This window comes from Cydia pomonella, chromosome 1 (assembly GCF_033807575.1).
Source record: "Cydia pomonella isolate Wapato2018A chromosome 1, ilCydPomo1, whole genome shotgun sequence".
In the NCBI taxonomy this organism is placed as follows: Eukaryota; Metazoa; Arthropoda; class Insecta; order Lepidoptera; family Tortricidae; genus Cydia; species Cydia pomonella.
The window spans coordinates 46161027-46181631 of NC_084703.1; the positions used below are offsets into that span (position 1 = coordinate 46161027).

The following is a 20605-nucleotide window of genomic DNA, read 5'->3' on the forward strand; positions in this document are numbered from 1 at the left end:
ATTTTTCGCACTTGTATCGTAATATACTATTACAGTACATATTTTAATAAGCACATTATATAACTATGTCGAAAATTTAAAGGGCCATATGCACTGTAAAACGTTGTACGACACATGTGCAAGTTCCTATTTTTCGCACTTATATCGTAATGACTAAAACGTTATTGTTGTATAACAAAACACCTTCAAAATATTCTCCTTTAGCTTTGATACACAAACGCAAACGTCAGTTAAAACTCAACATTCTGCAATATGCCGCAGTAAACATCTTTGTCAACGTATTTTTGGGAGATCCTAACCTAAGGCGTTATATTTTTATAGAAATCTGACGTTGTGGATGGCACTTGCACATTCTGTCATTATCTCTATCAAAGCCTGTGTACAGAATACAGTTTTACCAAATATCCCTTATCCTTTCAAATACAAAAAGTATACCTATTTGACGACCGTTCTGGCCTAGCGGGTAGCTAGACCTTGCCTATGAAGCCGATGCTCCTGGGTTCGAATCTCGCTAAGGGCATTATTTATGTGATGAGCACAGATAAGATAACTATTTGTTCCTGAGTCATGGATATTTTCTATGTATTTAAGTATTTGTATATATGATATATACATATATCGTCGTCTGAGTACCCACAACACAGGCCTTCTTGATCTTAGTCAGTTTGTGTAAGAATGTCCCTATAATATTTACAATACATATGGTGCTAGTTTACCGCACTAGTGCGAAAATTAGCATATTACGTAACTGTGTCGAACATTTAAAGGGCCATATGTACTGTAAAACGTTGTACGATACATGTGCGAATAGGTAATTCGCAATTCGTGTCGATTTAAAACACTCCCTTTGGTCGTGTTTTAATTTATCGCCGCTCGTTTCGAATTTCCTATTTTTCGCACTTGTATCGTAATGTACCATTATTAAATATATATGTAAAAAAACTACTTTTATTTGAAGTCGGTTAAAAATCATTAATTGCTTCTTCGTATAGCGTCATCCGCCATATTACCAAAGGTCTATTAAAATTAAACTTCGCCGTACAAAAACCGCGCGTAGGCAAGTTTTTTGTACAAATTCGCAGTAAATGTCCTATTCTGCACATTTTTTGTTTGTTACGAAACTTATTCAATGTTATAATTAAAGTTAGCGATAAAATCAAATAGTGTTGAAATACAATGACTTTAGCCGGCCATATCAAGTTACTCTAAGGTGAAATCTAAGGCAGAGGCCATTTTATCATTTTTTAATCAAAGTACTAGTACTAAATTTCAATCATCATCGCGGGCAGCTTCTACCCGACGTCGATTGGAAAAATGAAAAACAAACACAATACCTAAGGTTGAAGAATGGAAAGATAACCGTTCGCGCCTACATTTTTAAATGTCGCCCTTTTCTACTGACGGAAATGGCTTACCAAACTATATATATTTTATAGGATAAATAAACATGTAAATTTTTACTGACGAAACGGAACGTATTCAAAGTCTTCTTCCCTCCCTGTTTTGGCAGCAAGAAGCAGGCTAGAGAAGAACTTTAAAATAATTCGAATCTTTATTTCTAGACATTTGTGGCATTATCTATGAAAAGGGACCTTATTGTCGATGGCGCATAGGCCGCACTGCGTCGCGCAGCGTTGTATTTATATCGGAGCACCGTTAGTAACGGCGGAAGCGCCATCGACAATAAGGTCCATTTTCATAGATAACGTCACATTTGAGTCTATAAACAACTAGTCAAATAAGACAAGTACCTAGATTATTTTTCGCAAAGCAAATGCAATAAATATATAGATGTTAATTAAAAGTAGTATATTTCAACTATGACATAGATCAGCCCCCGTAGCCAACATGCAAATCGTGAACGCTTCGTAGCGTAACGAAGTCATCTCTGTCACTCCTCCATATTAGTGCGACCGTGACAGACACAGTTGCGTTTTGTTCGCTACGGAGCGTTAACGATTGGCATGTTGGCTACGCCGCCAAACCCAAAATCGCGAAATAAAATTAACAACAACATGTATGAGGCAATTTTTATTCACAATTATTGGGTTGTTCCAATAGTAAAAGTTTCTTAGTTATGTATATACCCCATAAATTATTGCAGGTGACTTAATTTACACCTTGTATATAAAAATCACATAAGAGTTAAAAGCAGTTTTACATATATTAAGAATATTTAGTAAACAATAAGTACTTACATATTTAATAAGGCTAAGATAGAGCTTATGCATAATACTTTACAAGCCTCAATTAGTTAATTTTATCTCTTTCTTACAAATACATAAGTCAAAGTGCCAGATAAAGACAAACGATTAATAGCTAATTGAGGCTTGGAGCGCGTTTATCGATAACGTCATAAGTACATATTTAGAAAAGGAAAAGATAGAGCTATAAATAATAATATTAATAGAGTCAGACCATGCTTAGTTGGCAGCGATTTTCATACTTATCCCAGTCTGTGCAAGTGTTGACTAATTTCATAGAAGTTTGACAATTAAAATAACACACTGTATGGGCTGCCAAAACCGCTGCCAACTTATCTTGGTCCGACTAATTTCCTATTTAACATAGGTGAAGGTAAAGATATACCAACAATACCGTAATTTCGTCCGGAAGGGCAAATTAAAAACAAGCCTTTCTAAACTGGTCTAACGTTACTAAGCCTTTAAGGCTGTTTTCTGCTATTACCAGCCTTGTAGGCTTGTATCTCGTTAGACAAGTTTACAAAGCAGCGCTCAGCAAAACATAAAAATACAATTGCAATGCCTTAGTTGACGTGGGCGCTTAGCTCTACCCTAACTTAGATCACTTAAACCTACTTCATAGCATAGCGAGGTCATATTGTGTAATACACTGATTGAACACACCTTAATAATAACTACATTGAAATGGATATTAAATAAAAACTAACCTTATTAGTCGTTGGCGCGTAGGTTGAACAAAATTTCAAAATAAACAAGCACAAACTTTTTTTTCACGCGCGACGCAGGCGGCGTGCGTTCGGTTCGGAAGCGGAGCGCTCACTGCCGCCGACGGCCTTACCTTACCTGCGCGGGAGACCTTCTAGGTCTGTTTTTGGAAAAATCGTCGGACAAGTGCATACCTACGGCCCGATTCGAATGAGATACGATAACGATAAGTTTTCATTTAGATATCGTCTGTATGTCGTATAATTGACAGAAGCAGCTCGATTCGGGCAACCAATGTCACTTTGACGTTAGAAATATTGTACGAGTAGATAGATCTTATTAGGATCACAGCGGAATCTAAATAAACGTCAATCTTTTAAAGATCTTTCCAATATCTTAAACGTGTCTTAATCATTCTTCAAATCGGGCCGATAGTCGCACAATTTGTATAATATTAAGAGGAAAGAATAGCTTTTTGAATCTATCGACGTAACGGTAATTTTTCTATGAAATTCCATTTCGGGCGAAAACGGTTTACACTAACTATATATTATAAACAAATCACTTTGATTTTGATGTCGATCGCTTCAGCATAATGTATTCTAGGTTTCTGGGATTCGCTTTTTTGAAAATTATTATTTTTTTGTTTTGCAAATTTTGAAAAAAAGTGAAACCTATAAACCTAATTTTTCAATGTGTCGATAACATACTAAAAAATCATGGAGCATGGAAAATATTCAGAAGTGGAAAAACGTTTTCTCTTTTTCTATGGCCGACCACGTGGTATAGGTACTTCGCTCTTAAAACTTGGATTCTTGAGATTTGTCGTTTCAAAAGTGACTCTATTTTTATTAGACGGTCGAAGAAGTTGATCTTTTTAGGGTTCCGTAGTCAAGTCAACTCGTGTCGATTTAAAACACTCCCTTCGGTTGTGTTTTAATCTATCGCCACTCGTTTCGAATTTCCTATTTTTCGCACTTTTATCGTAATGTACTATTACAATACATATGGTGCTACTTTTCCGCACTCGTGCGTAAATTAGCAGATTATGTAACTATGTCGAAAATTTGAAGGGTCATATGTACTGTAAAACGTTGTACGATACATGTGCGAATAAGTAATTCGTAACTCGTGTCGAATTTCCTATTTTTCGCATTTGTATCTATATAGAAATTATTTATTCGATTAATCTAGTATAGAAACTACTTATACTGCACACTAAAGTATGCCAGTAATTCAATATTCTTGTACCGTATGATCCGATATTTTGGACAAGGAGAAAATATAAACCATATTTAGTTGTAGTATAAAATTTTATTATATAAATGTACTACATTTGTGATTAGTGATTATCAAAATTCTATCAATTTAAATAGGCATTTCTTTAGTACTATTTTATTTATATACAATATCTAAAATAATAACAAACAACATTTTGAGTTAATATCAAACTAAAATATCAATTACTTTATTAGTCTGCTGATCAAATCTTAAGTCCAAATCATATTGCAGTTTTGAATTTGGAACCTTAATTCGATTTTGTCCTACTAAAAGGACATCGGGACTTAGGAGGATACGACCCAAAGAAATTATTTGCCATTTTAGGCGTTACATTGGTAATTTATCACAAAATCATACAGAGCTTTACTAAAAATAATCGTTTGATAATAACTCAAAAGACTGCTGATAAAAATTCAAGCACAAAATACATATGACCAACATTTTTTTTTATACCACGACGGTGGCAAACAAGCATACGGCCCGCCTGATGGTAAGCAGTCACCGCAGCCTATGGACGCCCGCAACTCCAGAGGTGTTACATGCGCGTTGCCGACCCTTTAGAAACCTGTACACTCCTTTTTTGAAGAACCCCAAACTGTAGACCCTAACATTGCCCAGGGTCCACCAAACCGGTTTCACCAAACTGTCAATTTTGCGTACATTTCAGGCCGGTTAAGTTGGGACAAGCAGCTTAACAAAAATATTTACTTAATTTTTTACAATTGGCCTCTATACAATTTTAGTTGCCTTCGCCGATGTCGAAAGTGTGCTCGTAGATCATGACGTTCGGTAGTTGCATCTAGTGGAGTGATAGCTGGACTTTACAAACACACAAACAACCACGATGGATTATCGTATGTTAACTAAATTGGTTAAATATATCTCAAAAATAATAATTAGCTGCATACCCTGTGAATCAACTTTTAGAACATTGATTTCGTGTCCCTAGACTCCCTAGCAAATAAAATCGATTTTTCAAAAAACATTTTTTTTCATTTTTGTTAAACGGCCATTATTAACACATTAAAATTAACACATTGATCGAATAAAACTTACAATTCGTAAGGTAACGCAGCAGAAAAAAGTTTGCTTCCATACAAAAATGATTGTGTCCCTGATTTTATAATCTATCATTACACTTTAAACAACAATGAATGCACAAAAAACCAACAAAAAAATATCCTCGAGACTGGGTTCGGTAGGAAATCCACATTATATGTATATGTGTTTGACCAGCAACGAACGGCGAAGCTGTCAGGCTTGGAGGATTTACCTGGAGACGCCATGTCTGTAATTTTCTGTACGCGTCAAATGTACGCGTGATGTACAAATAGCCATGTCAAATAAACGTCAGTCCATACAATACATATGACCATTGGCCGAGGTTTTCGAGAGGGTAAGCTTCTAAAGGCGACTCCGGTTGTTAAATTCTCCAAGCCGTCAGGTGACAACAAAACTGACACAATGGTATCACAGGGGGCAGAAAGCGATTTAAAAAGATACAATATCACATATGACAAAGTATCAAACGGGAGGCGATGACAATTTTTTTACGTGTTTCGGTGGCTGCCATTCCTCAACCCACCAACGGAGCGGCAGCTGACGTCCACGAGGGTTCATCATAGCCTGTATACGAGTTTTCGCCCGGGAAGCGAGTGGCCATGGAAATCTGTTCCTGGCTCGCGGCCTATACCTCGCACTTCTATAGTGGATGCACAGCCTAAGTCCTAAATCCTATAAATGATTTCTTAAAATAAATAATTCTAAATATCAAAATTAATATACTACAAGATGAAAACAGAGGTTATACTAGATTTTTATTCAGGGGCTAGAATAACAATTAATGTAATCGTCATAGTGTCTTTCTTACCTCGAGTAAAATAAACTATGTTATTCTTACCCTATCTTTCCTTACCTCTTACCTCGAATGACGGCCCCTATAATAATTCCTTCAAGTCTCTTGATAGTAAAAGAAAACTTTGTAGCCACAGTAAATTTACTGCCATCTTTCGACACATGATATGGCGGCATCGTTTCGATCGATGGCGCCATGGCCTATGCTCTATTCGATGGCGCCACTTTATATATTTAACAAATTTAACACATCAGTGAAAGATCAAAGACAAATGGCGTTCTAAAAGTTTTAATCATGTGTCGAAAGATGGCAGTAAATTTACTGTAGCTACAAAGTTTTCTTTGTCAATGCATCTCTATTCCAACTTCATTTTGATTAGACGGATTCTACCGCTTAGATAGTCCGCTCAAAAAACCTCCACCTGCAACGGCGATTCGTAATTACTATCACAAATTTAAATTATTAAAACAACAACCTGAACAAAATAAAAATGAAAGTTTCTTAATATCAATGGTTATTTAAAATGCGTAACATCATCCCCATATAAAGCCTGTTGTGATCAAGAGAAATCAAAATAATATGATCCTAGCTATACTATACGTGAAAAGTAATCCCATATTTTTTCCAGTGTTTGTTGCAACGACTAGCACATCATTTATCCGCACAATAAGGCGTATTTCTTGTGTTAAAGATATAATTTGAATACTTCTTACTATGACTGTGACAACGGGCCGCCATTTGCGAACTAAATAGCTCCGCGGCACAAAGTTGACGCCCCGCCCGCTTCGGCACAATGTGTGTGGGGTCATTTTGCAGAGCTTGTTCGTCATCTATGTTTATTATCAATCGCTGGTAAAACCCGACAGATTTTATTTACGCATTCCTGAGGTCTCAGGACCAAAAAATGTTATATGCGTTTTGATCTTAACTCGACAAAAAATACGCTTTTGCCTCTTGGCGAAAAAGAAACGTTACAACTAATAAGTAGTTTATTTATTTTTTTCAGATAAAAATTGCGAGTTCCCTTTAACTTTTATGTCTGTCTGTAGGCATGTCTAAACCAAGTCACGTAGTGGCGGCGTCGAAACGCAAAAAGGCGTTTTTCACTAAGTTATTATATATTTACACTAGAATTGTCATTATCTCTATAGTCTGTATCTTTAGGTATTTAAAAAAAGGTAAACAAACACTTTGTACATTTTCGGGTAGTTTTAATATTTATTGGTTAACCAACCAAATACAAAACCGCCTGGATCTGTCACTGAACGACCTGACTTTAAACCTACATTATTTGATCATGTAATGTTTTCATCTACCCTCAACTGCCTTAAGGAGCCATTTGAGGGTAGATTTTGTTTACCTTTTTTTAAATACCTAAAGATACAGACTATAAAACAAGACCGATTTCTGAAAAGTTTATACAACATTTTAGTCTCTAAATGCGGTCGAGAATACACCTTTAAAATCTGACAGGTTTTACCAGCCCACGGTAACGCAGCATATCATCACGAGGTAAGCGGTCCAACAGACTAATCAAAACGCTTCACGCCTCATAGATCTTAGCCTTCTGTAGCAACGTGAACTCCTCCGGCGTCACGACATGCCTTAACTTTCCGAGCAACGCCTCTGGTAAGGACCTCGAGTTGCATTGGAGGTGCCTCATTTGTAACAGCTGTATGACGGTGGGACGACTGTGGGCGTCGTAGCGAAGGCAGCTTTTCAGCGCTGTGGTGAGGGACTGGGGTATGCCTGCGAATATAAATAATTAAATATTATAGAGGCATTCTTACACAAATTGAATAACAAGGAAAGGTACCCAACTGTGCGGTTCCGATTTGATTTATATTTATATATGTTATAGAGTAGTCTAAAATAACAGACACTTATTTTTTTTATCTGCCCAAACTCAACCTATTGGGAGAAATTGTCCTCCAAAGTACTAAAAAATTACTAAATCTTCTAACTACTATAGCAAGTGATGCTCAAGCAACTTGCTAGTTACTGGCCGGTTTGAGTATATGTTTGAGAGCAGAAAAAAATAATGAGCACGTGTTTTGTTATATCGGCTAAAACTCATGTTTTCCTAAACATGAGTTTCAACAAATGGTGACCAGTTTCAACATGGTGGTGAAGTGCACGAAGGACGTGTGGCCGTATATCAGGCTGTACTTACAGCCGACGGGCGGGTACGCGATGGCATGATTGGGGTCCCTGACGGTGACCATCAACATGGTGACGAAGTGCGCGAAGGGCGTGTGGCCGTATATAAGGCTGTACTTACAGCCGACGGGCGGGTACGCGATGGTATGATTGGGGTCCCTGACGGTGACCAGTTTCAACATGGTGGTGAAGTGCACGAAGGGCGTGTGGCCGTATATCAGGCTGTACTTACAGTCGACGGGCGGGTACGCGATGGTATGATTGGGGTCCCTGACGGTGACCAGTTTCAACATGGTGGTGAAGTGCACGAAGGGCGTGTGGCCGTATATCAGGCTGTACTTACAGTCGACGGGCGGGTACGCGATGGTATGATTGGGGTCCCTGACGGTGACCAGTTTCAACATGGTGGTGAAGTGCACGAAGGGCGTGTGGCCGTATATCAGGCTGTACTTACAGTCGACGGGCGGGTACGCGATGGTATGATTGGGGTCCCTGACGGTGACCAGTTTCAACATGGTGGTGAAGTGCACGAAGGGCGTGTGGCCGTATATCAGGCTGTACTTACAGTCGACGGGCGGGTACGCGATGGTATGATTGGGGTCCCTGACGGTGACCAGTTTCAACATGGTGGCGAAGTGCGTGAAGGGCGTGTGGCCGTATATAAGGCTGTACTTACAGTCGACGGGCGGGTACGCGATGGTATGATTGGGGTCCCTGATGGTGACCAGTTTCAACATGGTGGCGAAGTGCGCGAAGGGCGTGTGGCCGTATATCAGGCTGTACTTACAGCCGACGGGCGGGTACGCGATGGTATGATTGGGGTCCCTGACGGTGACCAGTTTCAACATGGTGGCGAAGTGCGTGAAGGGCGTGTGGCCGTATATAAGGCTGTACTTACAGCCGACGGGCGGGTACGCGATGGTATGATTGGGGTCCCTGACGGTGACCAGTCTCAATATGGTGGCGAGGTGCGCTGTAAATCAGGATGTAGTGTACTTACATTCGACGGGCGGGTAGGCGATGACATGTTTGGGGTCCCTGATGGTGGCCAGTTTCAATAAGGTGGCAAGGTTCGCGAAGGGCGTTTGGCCGTATATCAGGCTGTATAGGATGCAGCCGAGTGACCACACGTCGGAGTAGAACGAGACCTGGGAAAATAAACATTATTTCTTTAACTGACATTATTTTATGAAGAAGTCAATATTCAGATGTATTTAGGGTTGATATTAGTTATAATGTAGAGTGACTAATAAAAGTAGAGAGCAACGAAACTTGATAGATAAATAAATATTACAGGACATGATTACACAAATTTACTAAGTCCTACAGTAAGCTCAATAAGGCTTGAGTTTAGGGTACTTAGACAACAATATATATAATATATACATATTTATAAAAAATTATATGTATAGAAAACACCCATGACTCAGAAACAAATATCCGTGCTCATCACACGAATAAATGCCCTTACCAGAATTTGAACCCGGGACCATCGGCTATACCAAACTATGATTGCGTACTTTTCATATATGGGCTCCCAACTAAACTATAAAATTTCTTTCAATATGCTGTAGTCAACTATTAATACTATTATTGATGACTCATAGAAAAAGTATTGCATACAATAGTGATATAATCAAGCTTTTCAATCTCGTACCTCACTTCAACGAAGCTTGCTGAGTTGCCTAAACACGGTACTCGACTGAAAAGCTCTCTATTATATCACGCTTGTATAGAATACTATTATTTATAGGTCACTAAAAAGCGCTGGTGGCCTAGCGGTAAGAGCGTGCGACTTGCAATCCGGAGGTCGCGGGTTCGAACCCCGGCTCGTACCAATGAGTTTTTCGGAACTTATGTACGAAATATCATTTGATATTTGCCAGTCGCTTTTCGGTGAAGGAAAACATCGTGAGGAAACCGGACTAATGCCAACAAAGCCTAGTTTACCCTCTGGGTTGGAAGGTCAGATGGCAGTCGCTTTCGTAAAAACTAGTGCCTACGCCAAATCTTGGGATTAGTTGTCAAGCGGACCCCAGGCTCCCATGAGCCGTGGCAAAATGCCGGGACAACGCGAGGAAGAAGAAGATAGAATACTATTATTTATCTGTATTACTGGATCCAACATCATCGGTGGAGGTAGCAGGGAGAAGTCTAAAGGTCTTTAGAGGATTGATGACGCATATTTGACGACGAGAATGTTTGTTTTTTTTTTTTGATGTCGCTTTTTTTAGTTCCTTAACAATACGAAAGATTCACAACACCCACCTTGAAAGGGTGCTCCTCGCCCTCTCCGCCCAGCGCTTCGGGGCTGATGTAGGAGAACGTGCCCTTCCCGCAGGAGCGGACCACGCTGGTGGCGTCCCCGGACACGGCCGACGCTATACCGAAGTCGATCAGCTTCAGCCGCCCGGACACGAGGAGGAAGTTGGCCGGTTTCAGGTCTGCGTGGACTATTCCTGTGGAGAAATGGAACTGTTTAGACTTTGTACACATTAAAAATCAAATCTAAATAACGCTAGGGTGCCTTTCCACCAGAGATGTGCTATGCTTGAAGGAAGCTTGAGGGAAGAATAGAATCGAGTAGCTATTGAGTTAGATTTGTTTCTTGGTTCTTTGAGCGAATTCACAAGGACCACGCTATATGTGATGTGTTACTGCAATTTGTAATAATCTAAGTACATAGATTATTACAAATTACATGTACTATATACTATATACCTACTCTATATACATGTACAGTCAAGTGTAAAAATATGTGTGTACACATCTTACTCAAAAATATGTCCCATAGCATCTTATTTCAGTGTAATAAGAGCGTAGTACCATATTTATGAGACGATTTATTGGATACATATTTTTGCAGTTGACTGTACTATATACCTATGTTTTTATTTTCCTTTGTGTGTCAAATTCCATACTGTCGAATTAGGATAGCCTGTAACGATGGTTGTGTGTATGAAATAAATAAATAAAAAATAGCTTTGCGATCCTAACGAAATGACGTTACTTTTTCTATGAAATTCCATTTCGGTAGAAAACGGTTTCCACTAACTAAATCTTAACAAATCACTTTGATTTTGATGTAGATCGCTTTAGCATAATGTATGCTAGGATTATAGGTTTCGTTTTTTTGAAAAAAAAAAGTATTTTTTTGCTTTGCAAATTTAGAAGAAAAACAAAATTAAAACCTTTATACCTAGTTTTTCATTGTGTCAATAACATGCTAAAAAATCATGGAGTATGAGTATGGATGTTACGGTATACCATATCTATAGTTACATCATCATCATTACCAGTATCATTGGATACAACAAAGAAAAGAATAGTTATTTGTACAACAAGAGAGCAAAGTTTGATATTTCTTCGAGTGCTTGTTTTGAGTCCCGTGCAAGCGAAAGATTCTATAATAAGATTATATAATAATCTAATTTAGAATCTTGAGCGTGGTAAGGGACTCAAAAGCGCACGATATGTAAATAACTTTGATCTCGTGTAGTACACAAAATTTTTCACGTCAGTCAGCCATCAAAAAATACAACCTGAAAAAATGTTATCCAGACGGACGGATCACTATTACACTCATGTTTTCTGAAGGTATTCTAACAATTAACTATAATTACCACAATAAAACAAAACGAAAGAAATTTCAATAAAATAATACGAAAATAATGAATTAACGAACATCAATTGACAGTTCAATCGACAACTTTTTTTTGTAAAAAAAAACTTTGTAAGATCCGGTCCGAATTGCGGATACTACTATTTGTCAACTATAGTAGAGATCGTTAAAAGTAGTTAAGTAGAATTATTTACTGCGTAACAATTGCGTAAATTTGTATAAGTTAATTGTTTTGATTGTATAATAAAATACGTAAAATATGGTGTTTTTATTAAATTTTTAAACTTTTATTTCATTAATTAATTATTACGAATGAAGACTCGTAGGTTGTTTTGGAACGATGCGGTCTGACTTATTTCGAGGGTCTATTATAAACCGTCAATATACCGTTGAATTACGTATGCACTTTTTTGTCTCTTTCTTTTTGCTAATGACGTGAAAGGGATAAAGACAATAGAATCCAAATATTTCGAACTTGTATTAGGCCCCGCACGTTGAAATGACATTCGAATCTAGAGGTCACTTGAATGTTATTTTGTCTCACTCGGTGAGCAAAATGCGATTTTGCTCACTGTTTTTAAGCAGCAAATTACCCTTGTTCGAGCTGCTGACGTGAAAAGATTTTTTTATACTACGTCGGTGGCAAACAAGCATACGGCCCGCCTGATGGTAAGCAGTCTCCGTAACCTATGTACGCCTGCGACTCCAGAGGAGTTACATGCGCGTTGCCGACCCTAAACCCGCCCCCCCTCGTTGAGCTCTGGCAACCTTACTCACCGGCAAACAGGGCTTAGTCGATTTGTAAGATGTCCTATAATATTTATTTATTCAATATTTTCATACCGTGCTGGTGTATCTGCTGCACGGCGCGCAGCATCTCCTCCCAGTAGTGCAGCACGAGCGCGGGCGGCGCGCCGTCGCGGTGCGCGCGCAGGAAGCACGCCAGGTCCGTCTCTCCCACCTCCATCACCAACTGAAGAAAGTTGTTCGCACGATCGTATTCACTGAAACGTACAATCATGAGATGATTTTAGTCCATAAAATATATATCCATTTTTTTTTTGGGACAATCTTATACAGATCGACCTAGCCCCAAACTAAGCAAAGCTTGTACTATGGGTACTAGGCCACGATATACATACGTATTTATATAAATACATACTTATATACATAGACAACACTCATGACTCAGGAACAAATATCTGTGTTCATCACACAAATAAATGCCATTACACGGTTTTGAACCCAGGACCATTGGCTTCATAGGCAGGGTCACCCACTAGGCCAGACCGGTTAAATAATGTTATTTTACAGTACATATGGTGCTGCTTTACCGCACTAGTGCGAAAATTAGCATGTTACGTTACTATGTCGAACATTTAAAGGGCCATACGTACTGTAAAACGTTGTACGATACATGTGCGAATAGGTACTTCGCAACTCGAACTATACTCCCTTCGGTCGTGTTTTAATTTATCGCCAATTTAATTTATTTCCTATTTTTCGCACTTGTATCGTAATGTACTATTATCTACATGATAATGATAAGTTAAATGAAAGCTTCTAAAGAAACAGGTAGAAGCATGCATTAGCTTAAGATAATTATATGTAATACTGTCTTACTAATTATAAATGCTTGTTGCTAGGCCTACATGAATAAAGTATATTTGAACTGAACTGAACATGACTTTCTATGTTTACTTTCTTAAATATCAGTCAGCACTCAGCAGATATAAATAAAATAAAAGCCTTTTATTTCTAGCCAGATTCCAGAACGAGAGAGGAGCTTACAAGCGCCAGCCTGGAAAGGCCCAGACGGAAAAATGAAAGGAAGACGGCCATTGGCACCCTGGGCCGATGACATAATTAAAGTAAGGGGCCAACTGGATATAAGAGGCCTGAGATCGCAAAAAATCTGGAAGCCGCCTATACCTCTTAAGAGGGTTCTGTTGTACTTTTCTTTCCTCAGCAGATATATCTGTCTGATACTGACTACTCATATAACTTGATGGCCTGGTCGCTCATCTGCGGCCTACGCTCTAGATGGCGCCACTTTTTGACATTTAACACATATCAAAGAAAGAATAAGGATCAGAGTCAAATGGCGTTAAATATGGCGAAAGATGGCAGTAAATTTACTGTGGCTACAAAGTTTACTTTGACAATCCAGCTCTATTTCAAATTATCTTTGGTTCAGGTAACCTTGCGCCATCTCGCGGTCGCTAGTTCCACGCATTTCACAGCGAACTCGTTTGATGCACTCACTCCATTACCTACATAACACAATTTTAACTAAATTGCGGTACTCACTACTCATACAACTTGATGACTCGGTCGCTCTTCTGCAGTTCTCGCAGTAGCTTTACCTCGTTCAGGTAGCCTTGCGCCATCTCGCGGTCCGTCGCTAGATCTACGCATTTCACCGCGTACTCGTTTGATGTGCTGATATCCAATACCTGACACAGACACATATGTTTAATAAGTTCTTATTCTGATAACTTGGAAATTCTCATCAAACGCGAAAAGGATAATAAATATAAATAAATAAATATTATAAGACATTATTACACAAATTGGCTAAGTCCCACAGTAAGCTCAATAAGGCTTGTGATGAGGGTACTTAGACAACGATATATATAATATATAAATATTTATAAATACTTAAATACATAGAAAACACCCATGACTCAGGAACAAATATCCATGCTCATCACACGAATAAATGCCCTTACCAGGATTTGAACCCGGGACCATCAGCTTCGTAGGCAGGGTCACTACCCACCAGGCCAAACCGGTCGTCAAAAATATAATAGTTTCATGCCAAAGGGGAATGGAAAGGAGTATGCTTAAAATAAGAAAGATAGCCAAGATCAGGCATTTGATAATCAGAAACAAGACCATGATTAAGATTATAGATTTACTAAGCCAGGCCCAGAAACAAAAATGGAGACGGGCTGGCCACATCGCCAGACTCCAGGATGACAGGTGAACCTTACAAGCGACAACCTGGAAAGGTCCAGTCGGGAAAAGAAAAAGACGGCCATAGGCATGCTGGGCTGATAACATAATTAAAGTAGTGGGTTCCAACTGGATATGGGAGGCCCAAGACCGCACAAGATGGAAAAATCTGGAAGAGGCCTATACCTCTTAAGAGGGTACTGGTGTAATTTTACATTAAATTTAAATCATTATATAATTTTTATATATTTTGTTTTGTTACCCAGAAGTAAAAAGGCTTTTTATTTATTTATTATTCTGCAAACTAGCAACCCGCCACGGCCTCGCATGGGTTAACAAATTATACACTTAAACCTGCCTCAAGAATCACTCTATCGATAATATTTGTACCAAATAAATCTAGGAAGAGAATTTATACTTTTATCTAATCATATGGCGTTATATTGAAGGCAATATTATATTTTATAATTCCTTTTTTAAACACAATACAAAGCATTGCAAGCATTAAATAAGCATTTCAAAGCAACCCTGATTTAAATTTTTATTTAACTAGGCTGAATCTATATTTAGAAGATAGGGTTACAGTCAACTGCAAAGATAACTGACCCACCCTGCATAGAAATTTGTGGGAGTTCAACTATCTCTACAGCTAACATATACAGTACACGAAACATCAAATTAATGTTCCTACTTGAACTCACCTTTAACACCTGACTGGACCCTCCCGTACCAAGTTTCTTAATGACCATATACTTCTTTCCTTTCACATTGATTGTCTTCAACTGTATTTTGGCAGAGTTTCTCGGACCTGCCGGCTGCGATGGTGTCGCTGCCACAGACGATGTCTGTGGTGTCTGATGTGTAACTTGTGTCTGATGTGTAACTTGTGTCTGATGTGTAACTTGTGTCTGATGTGTAACTAGTTTCTGATGTGTAACTGGTGTCTGATGTGTAACTTGTGTCTGATGTGTAACTTGTGTCAGCTGTGTCTGTAAGCTAGGTTGTGTCTGCGTTGGTAACTCAGTGGACTCTGAGGGAGAGTCAGCGAAAGTTTCGGTGAGTGGTTGTACTATTGCGCGGAACGTTGGGACCTCCCTTGGTGTGGGTGGTGCCATTGATGGAGGTGAATCTTTGGCTGGTTCCGGGAAAAGACCTGTTAAAAAAATATGTTATATTAATATTGGTAAAAGATTATTTTCACATTGTTTCATATGAATAATACTTACATAAGAAATAAATAGTAAGCTCAAGAAGACTAGTGTTGTGGGTCAGACAACAATATATATAACATAGAAATCCTTAAATACATAGAAAACACCCAAGACTCAGAAACAAATATCTGTGCTCATCACACAAATAAATGCCCGTACAGGGATTAGAACCACTAATAATACTAACACACAATGTATTTTTAAAAATTGTTTGCAATATTATTTGTACCAAGTTTAATCATAATATAAATAAATATTTTTTTATTTATTTAAGAATTGTATTAGATAAACTATTAGATATCAGTTTTGCTATGCTCTAACAGGGTTCATGTTTGATCCAGAAATGAAATACTTAACACCTTGTAAAAAACAATATGATGCGATAAATATATTACGGACTTAGACAACCGCAATACATGCCGCCCTACATAGGTACTTCTTTTTGACATTAGTGGTCTGCAGGAACAGAGAATGTGCAATGCAGTCTCCTCTGACTCCTGGCAGAACCTGCATGTTGCATCTTGTTTCTTTCCAATTTTAAACATGTGTTTGTTCAATTTACAATATCCTACAGAAACATATACAAAGCTAACTGGATAGAGACAACTACAAGTCCTAGTATTGAAGTAATTTAGGCAGTCTGTTCAATAATTTATTACTGTTGCAAACACCTGCTTGATGTCATAGCCTAATAACATAAAGCAAAAGGTTCTATTTTGTCAATTGCCAATTGGATGGCAGTGTCAGTAAAAGCTTATTAACAGTCAAGAAATTAGTATTACACAAACATTCATCAAGAGTCTTAAATATAGGCAACAACACTTACACCTGGCACTTTCTTTTTTCTCAATAAACGGAGCATGTTTTTGAGCATTCTGAAGGCTCTCTGCAGTCATAGATTGCGATGTGGAAGCCTCGATCGTCGGCAGCATGTCCACCCCAGGGAACCTGTACGCCATGGTAGACCTAGAGACGATCTCCTTGTTACTATCATTCTCCACCTGACTCGGTGTACTTTCTATCTTTGTCTCTACTGGAGCTTTCTCTAAGCTGAGTTTCTCAGACGAAGGTACCTTAACAAAAGGCACCTTAATACTACGCTTAGAGTCCCCTCCCGTGGGTGCCGTCTTTGAATGCGTTTTCTGTAAGTACACATCAAATGGACTACTGCTTTCGTCCGAAAAATCACTCGATTCGCGTTTGTTTAACGTCCCTGGCAGCGTCTTTAAGTTAGCAATCAATGCCGCCATGGGCATCGGTTGGAATTTAATTGATTTAGAATTCGCTTTGCAACTCATGGTTGCAAACTCGAAAATAAATGAAACACTAAACTTTTTATTCGTCCGTTGGGTTTTCGAATCACATTTGATTTGACAGATACGGTGCGTGATGCTAAATTGCTACCACAGACTATAAATGAAAACATAATGCTGACATTTACTAGAGATGCAACAAGTACCAAAACTCGGGAATCGATATCGATACTAAAGTGCTGTGTTACCACAAATGAAATACTGAAAATACTGGTTGTGTAGGAATTACTTCATTTATTTTATGGTTAACTGGATACAAAACGACGGTAGGCCGAGGCCGAGGGTTTCATACGCTTACGCGAGTAACTCCAGCTATATGTGCCGTGTGCAATAATTGTCTTAGTGGAAAGAGGTTTATCAGTTTCTATAAAATGTAACTGGCATTTTAATTTGTCATATAGTTTTTAAAATATTCTGCGCTTCGGTCATATCAAATTTGTAATTTCTGAAAAAAATTGAATAACCTGTCACTTAATGTCCTGACTCGCTTAAAATAACATTTTTCTAAATTCTTATTAATTTTAATAGGCCGTGAAGGATATTCGGGATGCCCGTGTATTATGGAGGTTTCGTGGGAGGACCCCAGGGCGGAGGGTATTGCCTTTACTCTTACGGGTGTTGTCCTACGACCGGCGGCTGCCCCGGATGCGGAGGAGGATGCTGCTGTTGACGACAACCAGGTATTGGAATATGCGTTTTTCTTAAGCTATAGTCAGTATAAAATAGAAGTAGCGAAAGAAGCCATTAGCATTGTAAGTAGATAAAGGCTATGATGTATCATGGTTACTCTGGCGTCTGGACGTAGCCAGCCAGTGAGCTAGAAGGAGGAGTGGGGGGGGGGAGAGTAACATGATATCGCCGGAGGCCTATAAATATTCGGGGATAATCTAATACAGATGGATCTTTATTGCACGTTAAGTTACGTACAAATAGCCATACATTTGACCTACCGCTCCCCTGCAAAGATTGACCGACAGTGTTGTAGGGACTCTTTCTGGTACAATCGAATGGGATGTATCTTTCAGTAGGAGTAGCAGAGGAAGCGTTATTATTGTTGGTCCTTGTCTCAGTCTCATTTCTTTTTATTCTCCACCGTAAATTTTAGTATGGAGTATTCTGGGCAACAAATAACCAGACCATATTACATAGGTTATTTTTGGTACGTTGTCAGGAATGTTGAAACGTGTTTTTAATTTTGTCGCATTGTGTATATTTTGTCCCTAACGGATGCACTACATCCACAGTCTACATCTATGTAAAAAGCCCAAGTTTGACATCATTGAGTCAAAATTCATGTAATTATCTTATCTGTAGTTGTGAACGCAAAGGGACGTCAAGTTGTGCCAACTTAATTATTATTCGGAGCAATGCCGAGCCAAACGGAACCGAGAAAGCCCGAACGCTCTAGTTTCTTCCCCCTGGTTTGATCGGGATTCTGGGGTATAGCCGTAAAAATCGAGGTTTGCAAATTGCGGTCATCTTTCTCTGTCACTCTAATTACGCCTTCATTGGAGTAAAATAAAAGAGAAAGATTTCACGGTAGGCCCTCAGGGACGAATCATGCAGTCCCTTTCTAATGTATATCCCTTTCGGCTATTTAGGGCTGTCAAAGTTCAAGTAATTATCTTATCTGTAGTTGTGCACGCAATGGGACATCAAGATGTGCAAACCCTAATAAATGCTCGTAGACTTCTATACGGTAATACGTCTTAAGCCCCCTTCAGACTATGCGCGTAAATCTCGGCGCGACGTTGACGTAGACTCCACACTCGCACAACTTCACGGCGATTTCGCAGTTTGGTTCGCGGCAAGATGGCGCCGAAGCGTCAGCTGATCGGATTTAGTTTGCGGCAAGGCACTGATTCAAACTGGGAACTGTTAAATTTATTTATGGTTGATCAAGTTCGCACCCAATATAACCAATTAGCCGCCATAGAAGGTTATGACAGTTCAGATTAACCGACTCGTGAGCGAATCGCGGCGCGAAGCGATCGCGAGTGGAGTCTTGCAAGTTCGCGCTTCGCGTCTCCTTTGACGCGGGCCAAATACCGACAAAAAACGGGGAATAAGGCGCGAAGGCGTGAACAATCTGCGAAATCGACGCGAGGGCCCTCCACACTCGCGTTCGCGGCTTCGCGTCTCGATTCGCGCACGAGTGTGGAGGGCCCTTTAGAGAGAGTAAAAGAGAAAGCTCCCCGCAATTTGCGAAATCGGTTTCGCGGTAGGCCCACTGTTTCCATCCACCGAACGAACGAACGAACGATTGCTCACTCAGACTTCTGAACACTTGTTCAGAACACTAAGTGAAAACACGGCTTCAGCCGAACGGAGCCGATCCCGAAAGGATTAGTTACGCCCCCCCCCCCTGCAATTACTAAGTTATGTTTGTATTTGCAGATACCAGACGGCGCTTGCGTGGTGGAAAATGTCCACTTCCTCATGTCTTTCTTCATGTTTTCATTACTCGCTGCCGTGGCCGCTATGGGGTACCTCGGATTTATAGAACATCATGGAGTTTGGGGATTAAGTTTCCTAACGAAGTGTGTTAACGTTGGAGTTTAGTGGTGTTTTATGAAATTTTGGTCATATATTAAATTTTTTATATGAAAAGCGTTTTTTTTTTCGATCTCGAATATCGTTTCACGTTAGTCGGTTTTTAAAGTGTACAACGCGCATGTACAGTAGGGTTTAAAAGTGCATGTACAAGTTATGGATGAAATCATTCATAAATTGTCCATGTAAATTTAACCCAATCGCCGTAGAGTTAATATAGCTTGGTGCTCGACCCGTTATGACTAGGCAATAGATAGTTGCTACCTTCAATCTTTTTTCAAAGCAAAGCAACAAACGGGCTGTCAACCATTGAATTTAAATTTCACACAAGGACATTTACCTTAATAGGCCGAGGCAACGCTCTTAGGTGAGGAGGAGGAGGCCGAGGCACGTCTATACTGGCTCGTTTGTACGTGAGGAAATTGCCTCGCGCGTATGCTCGCTCTCTGTGGACCCGCCTAGTGGCTCAGTTTCATTAGCTGATAACTTCTGTCGATGTAAAGCGTGCGGGGACTCCCCACAGACGGTATAACGACTAGTGAAACTCGTAATGGCATGCGTTTTAGAAATCATCCGCACCTCGCAGGCGGACCCTATCGACCATTGCAAACAGTTTCCCGAATGCGGCATGCTTTATGGAAATCTGCACCCCGCACGCGGGCCCTATCGACCAATGATACTGAGCCATAACATGGTCGCAATTATATTATCATAGAATTATTAGAATTGTGATCATAGATATA

At 39.3% G+C, this 20605-nt stretch overlaps 2 protein-coding genes across 2 annotated transcripts in view; both read right to left on the reverse strand.

Annotated features, from left to right (window-relative positions):
* Positions 1-3070, reverse strand: part of LOC133525056 (titin) — a 117438-nt gene extending 114368 nt beyond the window's left edge. The window contains exon 1 of the mRNA XM_061861288.1: positions 2912-3070. The gene's annotated coding sequence lies outside the window, so the exon portion shown is untranslated. The remainder of the gene's footprint in view (positions 1-2911) is intronic.
* A 1133-nt stretch (positions 3071-4203) lies between these two features.
* On the reverse strand, positions 4204-17552 carry LOC133525180 (dual specificity protein kinase Ttk-like). Its single transcript, XM_061861455.1, has 7 exons — positions 16823-17552; positions 15487-15938; positions 14138-14283; positions 12671-12831; positions 10474-10664; positions 9206-9353; positions 4204-7794 (listed from the first exon to the last, which is right to left on the reverse strand). Exons 1-7 carry the CDS (start codon positions 17292-17294, stop codon positions 7589-7591), a joined length of 1776 nt encoding a protein of 591 aa, XP_061717439.1. The 5' UTR covers positions 17295-17552; the 3' UTR covers positions 4204-7588.
* Positions 17553-20605: the final 3053 nt, after the last annotated feature.